Below are 14,753 nucleotides of genomic sequence, written 5' to 3'. Positions count from 1 at the left end.
TCTTGTATCTCTATCAAAAATCAGGTATCCATAGGTGTGTGGATTTATGTCTTAGATTTCAATTCTACACTATCAATCCATGTGTCACTTTTTAATGCCAATACTATGCTGTTTTTATTATTATAAATAGCTCTTTAGTACATCATGAAATCAGGATAGTAATACCTCCAGCAATTCTTTTATTATTCAAGATTGTTTTAGCTATCCAGAATTTTTTTTCATATGAACTTGAGAACTGTCTTTTCAAGATCTGTAAAGAATAATTTTGGAATTCTGATGGGGATTGCACTGAATTTGTAGATTGCTTTTGTTAGGATGGCTATTTTATTATGTTAAACCTACTGATCCATGAGCATGGGAGATCTTTCCATCTTCTGAGATCTTCTTCAATTTCTTTCCTCAAATCCTTAAAGTTTTTGTCATACAAGTCTTTCACTTGTTTGGTTAGAGTTACCCCAATCTATTTTGTATTATTTGAGGCCACTGTGAAAGGTGTTGCTTCCCTGACTTCTTCCTTAGTCCATTTGCCATTTGTACATAGAAGGACCAGGAATTTTTTTTTTTTTTTTTGAGGTAATCTTGTATCCAGCCACTTTGCTGAAAGTGTTTATAAAATGTAGGAATCTCTGGTGGAATTATTAGGGTCATTTTGTATACTATCATATCAACTACAAATAATAATACTTTGACTTTCTCCTTTCCAATTTGTATCACCTTGATCTCCTTCAGTTGTCTTATTGAGCTGAGCTAGCTAGAACATCAAGTACTATATTGAATAGATAAGAGTGTAAAGTGTGGGGATACTGTGTTCCCCAAAATATTGTGAACCCTAATAAACTTATCTGGGGTCAGAGAACAGAACAGCCACTAGATATAGAGGCCAGAAAATGGTGGCACACGCACTTTTAATCCTAGCATTCCAAAGGCCGAGATCCATCTGAATCTCTGTGAGTTCAAAGCCACACTGGAAACAGCTAGGCATACCCCTTTAATCCCAGGAAGTGATGGCCAGAAGCAGAAAGGTATATAAGGTGTGAGGATCAGGAACTAGAGCCTGTTAAGCTTTTAGACTTTAGAGCAGCAGTTCAGCTGAGATCCATTTGGATGAGGACTCAGGCTTCCAGTCTGAGGAAACAGGATCAGCTGACAAATTGGCAAGGTGAGGAAGCTGTTGGCTTGTTCTGCTTCTCTGATCTTCCAGAATTCACCCCAATACTTGGCTTCAGGTTTGATTTTATTAATAAGGCCTTTTAAGATTCCTTTGAATTTCTCTCCATTAAATTTGATGTTGGCTATAGGCTTGCTGTAATTTGCCTATATTATGTTTAGGTGTGTCCCTTGTATCCCCAATCTTTCCAGGACTTTTATCACAAAGGGGTGTCAGATTTTTGTCAAAGGCCTTTTCTGCATCTAATGAGATGACCTATTTCAGTTTGTTTACATGGTGGATTACATTTATGGATTTTCCTGTATTGAATCATCCCTGCATCTCTGGTATGAAGCTTACTTGATCATAGTGGATGATCTTTTAGATGTGTTCTTGGATTGAATTTGCAAGTATTTTATTGAGTATTTTTGCATCTATGTTCATAAGGGAAAGGGATCTCTAATTCTCTTCCTTTGTTGAGTCTTTATACGGTTTGGGTATCAGAGTAACAGTGATCTCATAAAATGAATTGGGCACTGTTCCTTCTGTTTCTATTTTCTAGAATAATTTGAAGAGTATTGGCATTAACTCTTCTTTGAAAGCTTGGTAGAATTCTGTGCTAAACCCTTCTGGCCCTGGGCTTCCCCCCTCCCCCCTCCCCCCCACTCCCAGTTGGGAGACTTTTAATGACTGCTTCTATTTCCTTAGGGGTTATAAGTCTATTTAAGTTGTTTATCTTGTTTATCTAATTTTGATTTGACATTGATAAGTAGTAGCTATCGAGAAAATTATCCATTTGTTTTAGATTTTCCAATTTTGTAGAGTACAGCCTTTTTTTTAAAAAAAAAAAAGTATAGCCTTACAATTCTCTAGATTTCCTTGGTGTATGCTGTTATGTCCCCTTTTTTGTTTCTGATTTGTTAATTTGGATATTCTTTCTCCATCTTTTACTTAGTTGGAATAAGGGTTTGTCTATCTTGTTGATTTTCTCAGAGAACCAACTATTAGTTTCATTGAATCTTTGTATTATCCTCTTTGTTTCTATTTTATTGATTTCAAATTGTAAGTTTGATCATCTCTTACCATCTACTCCTCTTGGGTGTGCTTACTTCTTTTTATTCTAGAGCTTTCATATGTGTTGTTAAGTTGCTCATATGACATCTCTCTCTTTTTTTTATATATATGCACTCAGTGCTATGAACTTTCCTCTTAGCACTGATTTCATTGTGTCCCATAAGTTTAGGTATGCTGTGTATTCATTTTCATTGGATTCTACAAAGTCTTTAATTTCTTTCTTATTTATTCTTTGACACAGTAGTCATTCAGTAGAGAGTTGTTCAGTTTTCATGCATTTAAAAGTTTTCTGTTGTTGTTGATATCCAGCTTTAATCCGTGGTGATCTGATAGGATGCAGGGAGTTATTTTAATTTTCTTATATCTGTTCAGATTTGCTTTGTGATCAAGCATATGGTCAATTTTGGAGAAAGTTCCATGAGGTGCTGAGAAAAATGGATATTCCTTTATGTTTGGGTAAAATGTTCAATAAATATCTGTTGGATCCATGTGGTTTATGACATTTGTTAGCTCCAGTATTTCTCTGTTTTGTTTTTGTCAGATGATCTGTTCACTGCTGAGAGTGGGGTACCAAAGTCTCCCACTATCAGGGTGTGATAGTCAATATGTGCCTTAAACTGTAGTAGTGTTTCTTTTACAAACATTTGGGGCATAGATATTAAGAATTGAAAACTCATCTTAGTGCATTTTTCCCTTGATAAGTATGAAGTATCCTTCTCCCATCTCTTTTGATTAGTTTTAGTTTGAAGTCTATTTTGCTAGGTATTAAAATGGCTATGCCAGTTTGCTTAGATCCATTTGCTTGTACAGCTTTTTCAAACCCTTTACCCTGAGATAATGTCTATCCTTGATGTTGAGAAGTGTTTCTTAGATGCAGCAGAAGAATGGATCCTGTTTTTGCATCCATTCTGTTAGTCTGTGTCTTTTTATTGGGAAATTGTTACCATTGATATTGAGAGATACCAATGATCAATGATTGTTGATTCCTGTTATTTTATTGGTGGTAGTGGTTGTGCTCTCTCTCTCTCTCTCTCTCCTCTCTCTCTCTCTCTCTCTCTCTCTCTGTGTGTGTGTGTGTGTGTGTGTGTGTGTGTGTTTCCCTTCTTTTGGTTTTGCTGGTGTGAGATTATTTATTTTCTGTGTTTTCATGAGTGTAGTTAACCTCCTTAGGTTAAAGTTCTCCTTCTAGTGCTTTCTGTAGGGCTGGATTTGTAGATAGAGATTGTTTAAATTTGACATTATTATGGAATATCTTATTTTCTCTATCTATAGTGACTGAAAGTTTTGCTGGGTATAGTATCTGGGTAGCATCTGTGGTCTTTTAGAGTCTACAGCACATCTGTCCAGTCCCGTCTGGCTTTGTCTCCATTGAGAAGTCAAGTGCAATTCTAATAGTCTGCCTTTATATATTACTTGGTCTTTTTCTCTTGCAGCTTTTAATAGTCTTCCTTTGTTTTGTATGTTTAGAGTTTTTATTACTATGTGGCAAGGGGACTTTTTTTCTGGTCAAATATATGTGGTGTTCTGTAAGCTTCTTGTACCTTTATAGGCATCTCCTTTTTAGGTTTGAAAAACTTTCTTCTATGATTTTGTTGAAAATATTTTTCTGGGCCTATGAGCTGGGATTCTCCTTCTTCCTCTATTCCTATTATTCTTAGGTTTGGTCTATACATAGTGTCCCAGATTTCCTGAATGTTCTGTGCCAGGAATTTTTTAGATTTAACATTTTTGACTGATTTATATATTTCTTCTATCATATCTTCAATGAACGAGATTCTCTCTTCCATTTCTTGTATTCTGTTGGTGTTGCTTGTGTCTGTAGTTCCTGTTCACTTACCTAGATTTTCCATTTCCAGAATTTCCTCAGTTTGTGTTTTCTTTAGTGTGTCTATTTCCTTTTTTCAGGTTTTTAACAATTTTATTCATTTCCCTCAACTGTTTGTTTTTTTCATGGCTTTATTTGGGGGATTTACTCATCTCCTCCAATTGTTGTGCTTCCCTAGATTTCTTTAAGGGATTTATTAATTTTTCTCTTTTAAAAAAATCACTATCAAGTCTGGTCCTTGTTTCCATCTGGGTACCAGCTTCCTTCAGCCTTGCTGGTGGCAGTGTGAGAGGGCCGCGGAAGGAGGAGACAGCTTGCTTAAATCCTCCAGGTTTGTTCTTTGTACCGCTCCAGGCTAAAATAAGTAGGTGAAAGAAACTGACCAGATCACTACCTGAAATAACTGCAGTCGCAAATAGGCAGGAAGAAGCAAAGAAGGAAGAGAAGCATACACAAGATGAAACCCTGCCAAAAGATGGAAGGAAACCCAGAAAATGGGGATGAGCCAAAGCCCGAGGAAGAGCCAAAGCCTGAGGAAAAGCCAGAGGAGGGGGAAGGACCAGAAGAGGAGGAAAAATCAGAGGAAACTTTTCGGGAGATGCTGATTCAGTCTCTTCAGGATTTTAAAGAGGATATACACAACAGGCATTTGAGCAGTGAGGATATGTTTAGAGATGTAGATGAAATAGATGAGATAAGGAGAGTGAGAAACAAACTTATAGTGATGCGTTGGAAGGCTAATTGAAACCATCCTTACCCATATTTAATGTAGTTTGCCTTGCTTTCTGTTTATCTGCTATTACCATTGCAATATAACTTTCTTTTTATTAGCATTTCTCTGATATACCTTTGCCCATCTCCCTGCTTTGAATCTGTTGCTGTTAGTGGTTTTAGATGTATCTCTTCTTGTCTGCATCTTACTGTTGATTATATTTGAACCAATCTACAAGTCTCTGGCTTTTAATAAGAGAGCTTTACTGATTTGTAAAAAAAAAAAAAAAAAAAATGAGCTTCTGATGAGATACAGAGAAAAAAATGAGAAAAGGATACAAAATAATATGAGAATATCATATTTTGAAAGACAAGAGTACCTTTGTATGTTACATATATGCACATATAAACTTGTGAAAGATGAATGATTTTTCTTCTGCTTATTTGTATTTGCCATATTCCTAAAATGAACATGCATTATTCTTGCTAAAAATAATAAAGGTTTTATAACTAAAAAAAAAATCACTATCATCTTCATGTAGTAACAACCTTTTTCTTATGCTTCAGCTTTTTTGGAATATTCAGGGCCTTCTGTAGGATAGCAGAGCAATAGTGAAGACATACTGTCTTGGCTGTTTTGATTGTATTTTTATGCTGGTATCTAGGCATCTGGGTGTTGGTGCTGATTTCAGGGAGGTCAGGAGGGAATGGCCGGTCTGTGGGATCCACAGGAGGCATGAATGGGATGGTAGGTAGGTTGCATCTGGGATGAACCTGAGGGATTGGGTCTGTTGGGGGAATAGAGAGAACAGAGAAGTTCTGTGGGCAGGCCATATGGTCTTGGGGCAGGCTTGGCATGTGGTCAGCAGTGGGTGTCCCTGATACAGACTCTTAACAGGCCACGGACATCACTTCTTATCTGTTTCTATCCACTTTTTTGGCCTAGAAAACTCAGTTTTTAAAATCAATGTATTTCTCAAAGTTATTGTTAACTGTGTCTAGTTTTAATAATTCAAAATACATAATGTGGATAAGTATCCGCTCCTTAGTATATTCAAAGGCTATCCTCATATGAGTGAGAACTGAATCACATTTATGATTCTAATCTGATTAGGAACTGGGTTTTACACAACTCCCCCAGTTTCCTCTGGGGCTGGCTCTCCCTTCCCCTACCAAATCCTCATTATTTTTTAATATCCTCCATAGTACTACCTTTCAGAGATACTATCGAAAGAACACACTGTACTGAAACTCAAGCAACATTAGGAGACATTTGCTTGTCTGGTCTCCACCAGCATGTCTGTCAAAGAGAAGGTGGAAAAATGCCTGCTGATGACAGACACCAGGTTAGAGCCAGCACAGTGGGAGAACGATCCATTAGCATTTTGTTCTTGTTACAAACATTCTCTCCTATTGGTGCTGCCAGGACAGTAAAAAGTCAGGTTGAACGGCTGTACCACTGGAGCAAGTCAGTCCTTTCCAGGGCCCCTTCCAAACTCTCCATCCTTGTGTTGGGGGAACTATGCAAAAGGACAGCACAGCTTTACCACTCCAGAGGAGTACAGAGGAAGCTGAGGGGAGCAGGGGAAAGGAAAGGGAAGGAAAGTAGGACTTGAAGGATATGGAAGGCTCGATTCAGTTTCCACAGAGTGCTTTGGTAAGGCAAGAATATGGTGTCCCTGTCACTTTGGATATGGCCAACTGGGTTTTTCTGTTGTGTTTCATTTTGATAGCTTCATGAACACTACAACTGCCCTTTATCTAACTGGCTTACTGTTGCCACAGTAAAACCAAAGGTCTTTATTAATGAAAAGAATGGCATTGGGTTTATGAAAAGCTCATAAATTGCCAATAGCTGGTTTTAATTAACTATTATCAGCATTTTTTCTTCTTATCAGAAATAAAAGCACATCAAGTTACAACCAAAAGGGCATCTCAGGGACACTCAGAAACATGAGGCACATCTGATATATCACTATAATGAGAACTTACTAAGAATGGGAGAAGCAGGACTGGGGAGGGGGAAGTGAGAGAGGAAAGAACATTCAAAGCAATGAAAAGTTCACTTAGATTGACATGGGAGTAGATCCCAATGCATGAAATGTTGGAGTATGAATACATATACATGGCCTATCTGTGGTGGTGAGGCTCAGAAAGGACAAAGAAATCAACATAGAGTGTTGAGTACACTGCCAAGAGTCTCCATTCACTTATGTTAGTTCTTGTAATTCTGTGAGGCAGGCACACTTTGTTGAGGATGTTACAACCTGTATAAGAGCCCACAGCTGGGAAATTGTCATAAAAGAATTTGAATCCTGTTAGGTATGAAGATTCATGTTCCTTCCACAACACTATTCTGAATGATTATCAAATGGTAAATTAGATAATGAGTTAACCAGACTAACTCTAAATTAGTAAGGAGGAATAATATATACCACTTATAATTTATAATATATTTGTATTATATTAGTGTGTACAATTTTGGCAACAATCAGAATGCTGACTTTGATATTTTTATTTCCCAAATGAGGAAAGAGAAGTCCAGACATATTTAAAGGGCCACTAAGAAATAGACTCAAGTATAGCATGCACCTTATCATCCAACATTGGTGATTAATAATTTTTTCCACTAAATACCTCTTAGTAAGTCAAAATTTCAAAACAAATATAGATATAGTTTCTTTTTTTTTTTTTTTTTTTTTTTTTTTTTTTTTTTTTTTTTGAGACAGGGTTTCTCTGTGTAGCTTTGCGCCTTTCCTGGAACTCACTTGGTAGACCAGGCTGGCCTCGAACTCACAGAGATCTGCCTGCCTCTGCCTCCCGAGTGCTGGGATTAAAGGTGTGCACCACTGCCCAGCCTAGATATAGTTTCTTATCAGAGATCCTTGATTGAAAACATTTCCTGTCTGTTCTTCTGAAAAGTAGCTGGAGTCATTAAACTACAGGCTGAAGCTTGAATAGTTTCCATGTAAATGGTGGAAAAAGAATTGGCTATAAAGGTCAACAGAACTAGATTCTCCTTCTAGATACTTAAGTCACTAGCTCCTTGCCCTTTGCCAAGTTTTAAATTTTCTCTAAGCTTCATTTTGTTGTCTAAAATTAGATGTTTAAAACTTAATCCATGAAGCTTCCTCTAGCTCTACAACATTAACAATTTTCACACACACAGGACTTCATATCTTTCTCTCAAATTCCCTTGTACTGACAGCTTTGATTCTGAAAACCTCATATAGCTTAGAGTATGGTATTATGCAGTCTATAGAAAGAGCCCCAACTTTCATTATCAAAGCAAATGTTCTCATGAGCTCAGACAGACTCATTAAGATTCTGTGAAAACACATCAGTATCCAATGGAGGGAAAATTATACATATTTTTGAAAGGTGATATTTCAAAGAATTCAGTAATAAACTTTCAAATTAAGCACCTATAAGTAGAGATAGTCATAAAAGTAGTGGGAAACTAAAACAGATCAAAAAATGTTGGAAATTTGCACTGGAGCTAGTACTTGAGATACAAAATGAGTGTAGTCAACAAGTATTTTGTGAAATAAATAAAAGGAAAAAGCTTAGGGGATATTTTAGTAACATTTTACTTCTAATTTTTTTAATGTCACCAAATAGAGTATAGGTCTTAGGATGAATACACAATGGGATATCCATTAAAATAATTTTCAGTCTTCATTTTTCCAAAATATAATTCTAAACCTAATGAGCAAACCCAGGAGTACACGTTTTTAGACAGTTGGCCAACACACTAATCCCTTCTGTAGCAAGAAAAGAGTATTGGAGTTTCATGCTGTATTATTGCTACAAATCCCACAACTAGTTCAATGAGGTATTGTTTAGAGTTCTTGTGTGCTAAGAAGCAAAAGACAGAAACTCTGGCCCTTAAAGCTGTGACAGACTCTTAAGTATAAGAATCACTTTAACATTTTGGTCCCAGTGTCTCACCCACTTGTCTTTGAGGAGGAAACATCCTGTGACCGATGCCCATTTGTACAACAGTTATATTTTGGAACTAGGATACAGTATCATCAGAAACTAAATTATGCTTGATTTGAATGCTCTCAACTTTTGGCTTGAGCATTCTTTTTCTTGTTTTGTTTTGTTGTTTAAGAACCAGGTAGGAAACTGAAAATGACTGCTGGCAAGTTACAAAGAATTGTCCAATGACAGTTAATTGGTATCAAAAAGAACCGGCTGTTAAGTTCTTCTGGAATAAAAATAAGGCTGCAAAATTGTATGTATCAGATTCTGGGGCGTGGGGCCCTGTGAGGTGGCTTAGTGGAGTAAGGCACTTGCTTCCAACCTGACAACCTGAGTTTGATGTCTGGGATCCAAATGGTGGAGGTCAAACAAATACAAATGCATACATATAAAATATTAAATAATCCTAGAACTTTAATATATATATTTATACTGTTAATAAATTTACATATAACTTATATAACATAAAATATAATAATATATAACATATTAAGATTCTAGAATTTCTATCTACAAAATAGGTTTACATCTTTATAATTAATTTGGACTTCTGGTAACCAAATATCACTCAGATGAATGATTAAGTTAAATTTCCTACTTGTAGCTGGCTTGTTGTTATAAGAACTAAGGAAACCATGAATTCATCTTCACTATAATAGAGAAAAGGAGTCTTTACTATCTCTAATAGTCAAATGCTATAGAATGAGTATCTCCAGTGTAGAGAGCACCAATAGTCAAAGGGGCTCTCATTATGCTCTTATCTCTAATAGTCAAATGCTGTAGAATGAGTATCTCCAGTGTAGAGAGAAGGGGCTCTTTGCTATCTCTAATAGTCAAATACTGTAGAGTGAGCATCTCCAGTGTAGATAAAAAGGACTCTTTGCTATCTCTAGTAGTCAAATGCTATAGAGTGAGCATCTCTAATGTATAGAGAAGGGGCTCTTTGCTATCTCTAATAGTCAAGTGCTATAAAGTGAGCATTTCCAGTGTATAGAGAAAGGACTCTTTGCTATCTCTAATAGTCAAATACTGTAGAGTGAGCATCTCCAGTGTATAGAGAAGGGGCTCTTTGCTATATCTAATAGTCAAATACTGTAGAATGAGCATCTCCAGTATATAGAGAAGGGGCTCTTTGCTATTTCTAATAGTCAAATGCTGTAGAATGTAGAATGAGCATCCCCAGCATATCAGGTCTTAAGAAGATGAGCATCAAAATGCTTGTACTTTGGAGAAGCTTATATTGAAACTGAAAATAGCAGTGTGTTCCTGTCATTTGTCACTTGAAGTATGGCTGAGTTGGGAAGGCTTTACAGGATTGTTACTATCAAGGTACTATTCAAATGTAAGTTTTTACTTTACAACTATGAAAAAAAATCAATGAATTGGGCTGATCAGCAAAGGCATCCCAGGTTGTTCATGATGCTTTTTATTATACCAACAATAATAATCTGCTCTAAGCTCCAAACACTCATTCACTTTCTCTAAACTTATTTTTATAAGTAAGCTAGGAGGTACTTGGCTTCTTGGTTCAATATTTGAGCAAATAACCAATGATGCTTGCCTAGGTCACAGTCACCTTCTCCTTGACACTTCAAGCCTTTCCAGGGATTAGTCACTAGATAAATCTACCACTGAATGAGTTCTAAATTGTAGGGTCATCAACAAAGAAAATAAACAAGAAGGCATTATTATCTGGGTCCTGGCCTAAAATGTTTCCGTAAATTTCCAAAAACTGCTTACCCTAGCCAAAAGGCACACTCATATAAGGTCTAAGATGTCAGAGAGATTTCCAAATTAAGTACAGTCTCAACCCTTCAGTCATGGACCCAAGGAAGAATATTTTCTGACATACACTGAGATTCAAGGGGCAGTAAATAGAAAAATATAATAAAAGATTGGTCAAAGAACTTGGCATTAATTAGTTCATTATAAAGTTACAGCATGAACTTAAATTTATTTCATATTTCCGATCTATTATTTTTATCCGTAAAATGTATGGGTCAGAATACCAGGGGGTGCTGGCTAGGTTTATGTCAATTTGACACAAGCTAGAATCACTTAGGAAGAGAAAAATCTCAATTTAAAAAGAAAAAAAAAAAACTGCCCCACCAGACTGGCCTGTAGGCAAGTAGGTAGCACATTTTCTTGATTGATGATTGATGTGGGAGGGCTGAGCTCACTGTGGGCTGTGCCAGTCTTGGGCTGGTAGTCCTGGGTGCTTTATGAAAGCAGGCTGAGCAAGCTACAGGGAGCAAGCCAGCAAGCAGCACTTCTCTATGGCTTCTGTATCAGTTCCTACTTTGTCTCCCTTGGATGATGGATTATAAGATTTAAGATAAAACCAACACTTTCCTCCTCAAGGTGCTTTGCTCAAGGTGTTTTATCAGAGCAGTAGAAACCATAATTAAGACATAGGGTGGTTACAAATCAGGTTTCACTAGGGGCTTGCAGAGGAATGTCTGTAGCTCTTGAACAGGTTCTGTGTCAATGTAAAAGAAACACCTCTGATTTAAAACCCTGTACACTGTTGCTATAAAAAGTGTCTATTTGGATATCATCCACATATGTATTCCTAGCGTACTTTGTTTTTGTGCTCCAATTGCTTTGAGTTGTTTTTTTTTCTGTCTTTGAAATTCTAACATTTCAAAGCATTTTTCTTTCCAGCTCAATTCAGATACATTGAAAACAACTTCAATGATTAGAAAAGTTGTGCTTGCACATGTCTCTTTTCTTTCCTTTACACCCCTGCCCCTGTCATCACTGCCACACACACAAACACACACTACATCAGACAGGAGAGTAAAATAAGTCCTCAAAATCTTTAAAGGCCTGCAGCTTAGAGATGCACAAAGGTCTAAGCCCTTCAAGGAAATACTGAATCTCCTCCACAACTATTACATGATTTCCAACTCTATGGTCCATTTTCCAAACTTCCTTTTTGCAAGTCTTGGATGAGAGATGACTGGTGGTAATCATCTGAGATGGTGCTACAAGATCATCAGCATTCTAACTTTTAGAAACCTGGATCCCGGCCAGAGTGTGTGATGGACAACCCAAGGCTCCATGTTGGGATGTTCTGTTAGCTTTAAGACTGTGACGTTGCACCCCGTTCTTCTCACATTGTATTTTCTATCATATTACTGATAAGGGCTCTGATTAGTCTCACAGTAATTGATCAATAATATGAATAATAAAATGCCTACAAATAAACGTTTCCACAATTCTGAAAGGAAAATAAATCTAACATCATCTTTCAACTGAACAAAGTTATTTTATTAGTATTATTATTGAATTTGTTATTCGACATTTTCACACATATATTCAATGTATTCTGGTTACTTTTCCACCCCTTCTGTCTCTCTCCCACCCTTATCATCCCCAGCTCCTCCCTTTGCCTTATTCATGTCTTCCTCTTTTGTTTTGATACCCAGTGAGTTTAACCAGGGCCATCTGTGTGATCTTGGGCTTAGACCTCTCCTTTGGAGCCTGGTAGGCTCATCAGTGGTTACACAACAGATGACAGTGACTTCTAACTTTCCAGAATCGAGCAGTGGCCACTTCTTCAGTGTGGGTGGGGAAAAGGCCTATTCTTTGCAGCCTTCCCCAGTCTAAGGTTGGCTGTTGACAGGCCCATTTTTGTGCAGACTGAGTGTGAGAAAGAGCACTTGTATTGAACTCATAACTAGAATGGCTGTATCATGCCAGATTTTTTTAAACTAGTGTTGGACTTAATCCAGCCTTAAGAATGGATCAGTATTAGTGTAATAGAGTACCTTAGGTTTTTGAACTTGTCCTCTAGACAACACATTCATATTTTTCTTAGTCACATAGGACATCACCGATCAAAACAGACAGAATTGTTCCATGATACAATTAAATCAGTTGTTTCATATACTTTGGTGGTCCAAGATGAACACTATAATTACATCAGTATCATTAGCTTTACGTTCTTGCAGAAGTTCCCATTCTATGAAACTAGGATGCTGTTGCTTGCCTTGCTTCCCAGTACATTTTTCATGGAAGGTAAAAAAAAAAAAAAAATAGAACAAACTTCAGAAAAACTAAAAAAATAAATTACTGTGGTTGAGAAACATTGTAGGGCTCATATAATATCAGATATAACAAACATCAGCTACTGGGAATTAAAATTCACTGTCTATCATAAGCCAAGACTACAACCCAGAGTTGTATGTTTTATGCTGCCATCACTGTGCTAAAAATGCTTACATAAATAGCCAATGGCATCCCAAATTACCCAGCATGGTAGGTTTTTCCACATTCTTCTTTGGATCTTTAGATTTCTATGGTCGTTTTAGAATCTTGGTCCTCTTGCTATATCTGAAACTATCCTGCCTCCTATTTGCTTTCTTTCTATTATTCAAATATGAGAACTTCATGAGGTCATCACTTTTGTCTCTTGTTCTCTTATGTCCCCCCAAGCAGATATTTCTGAATCAAGGAAGAGTTTTCTAATGTCCCCATTCAATTCTCAGAAGTCTCTACTTACTTTGTCTGGGAGGACTGGGTTCACTTAATGAAAGGAAAAGGAATGGAGGAGGAATGACTGGGAAATGTCCATAAAAGGACTGTAACACACCAGGCAGACTCATTTGTACAATCTTTCCTCAACAAGCTCATAGCTGGTAAGTGCACAGCTGACTATGGCCATGGTCTTTCCTCTTAAATCTCATTAAATCCTAGCACACAGAAGCCCAAAGTTCTAGGTCCATCCCATACAGACAGGGTTGAGTTTGTTTTGTCTACTGGTTCTTCTAGCTATATAATTATATAATACCCATGGGGCCCAGATGAGAGTCAACAAATGAAGTGACCCAGAATAAGTCAAAATAAACATTCTTCAGTACACAAATATTGCTGTAACTGTGAACAGATGCCACATTTCTGTTTAGGAAGAATTTTCAGAACACTGTTCTTATTCTAACATCACTAAAGAATGAATCAAAGTATATAATTCGATGAATATACTCAACTATTTTAAACTCTCTCTCTCCCTCTCTCATACTGGTTGTTGTAGTTCCCAATTCTCTTTCAATGGAACAGACAACAAAATGATGGAGGAGGGCATGGAAATGCTTTAAACAACGAAAAGAACCTTCATGTGGCACCTGTTATGGTTTGGACAGCAAATCCACCACACAGCCCCAGTTCTTGTATAGAAGCCTTGGTTCCCAAATGGCAGCACTACAGAAGAGAGATCCTAGAAGCTTTAGAAGCTGAGGCCTAGCTGAAGGCTGCAGGTATGTCCTCAGGGGATGTATCTTGTCCTGGTCCCTTTCTGTGCCTCTCTGCTTCCTCTCTACTGTGAGGGGATTTGGTTTGTTCCACACTCGGGTCCTCAACAATAAAGCAAGTCTACCATGAACTTCTGAACCAAAACAAATCTTCTCTCCTTTAGAATTGTTTTTCCCAGTGTTTGTCACTGTGGTGACAAAATGATTAATGCAGCATCCAAGACAATGTGGGTGATAGTTTTTTCCCCTTTGTAGTAGAAAGAATATTTCTAAGTTTCTGTCCAAAAGTAATTTGGTTTACCCAAGCATGGACAGTTAAGGGTCTATCTAGGATGGGGCAGAAGTGTTTCTTGATTTGAATTGTTTCATATGGAATCTTCTGCAACGGAGAATGTTTAGAACCAGTAAGATAGAAGCTATAAAGTCATACACAGCCACCAAGTTTGAAAACAGCAGTGGCCCCCAACATTGTGCCATTTTGAGTAACAGCACAATTCTAAAACTTCACAGAGAAGTTTCCTAGACCACAGGGCATCAATACCCATCGCCTCTAGAAACAGCTTTGGCAGTGTCACACCGATTTATTTGAGCTCAAAGAGAACTGATGTAATATTTACAAAAACAGATCTGTTCTTTGTATAAACATGAATTAAGGAAAACATAAATCCCCCATCTAGGTTTATTTTTCTGTGGGGTTTTAATTATATATTTATAAACCTAGGGTGTTCGATGCCTTAAACAGTTAAGATAACAGTGG

At 37.1% G+C, this 14,753-nt stretch overlaps 2 protein-coding genes across 2 annotated transcripts in view; one reads left to right on the top strand and one right to left on the bottom strand.

Moving 5' to 3' along the window:
* Window positions 1–14,753, bottom strand: part of LOC114697497 (formin-1) — a 270,035-nt gene that overhangs the window by 199,657 nt on the left and 55,625 nt on the right. The gene's annotated exons all lie outside the window — the stretch shown is intronic.
* Window positions 4,325–5,063, top strand: LOC114697499 (transcription elongation factor A protein-like 9). The gene has a single exon (XM_028875753.2). The coding sequence runs from the start codon at window positions 4,504–4,506 to the stop codon at window positions 4,789–4,791; it is 288 nt and encodes a 95-aa protein (XP_028731586.1). The 5' UTR covers window positions 4,325–4,503; the 3' UTR covers window positions 4,792–5,063.

The sequence above is a fragment of the Peromyscus leucopus genome, chromosome 4, assembly GCF_004664715.2.
Source record: "Peromyscus leucopus breed LL Stock chromosome 4, UCI_PerLeu_2.1, whole genome shotgun sequence".
Taxonomy (NCBI): Eukaryota; Metazoa; Chordata; class Mammalia; order Rodentia; family Cricetidae; genus Peromyscus; species Peromyscus leucopus.
This window is presented reverse-complemented; position numbering and strand designations above follow the sequence as displayed.

Coding starts and splice junctions, on each gene's coding strand:
- LOC114697499 (XM_028875753.2), top strand. CDS start 4,504: ATGAAACCCTGCCAAAAGATGGAAGGAAACCCAGAAAATGGGGATGAG.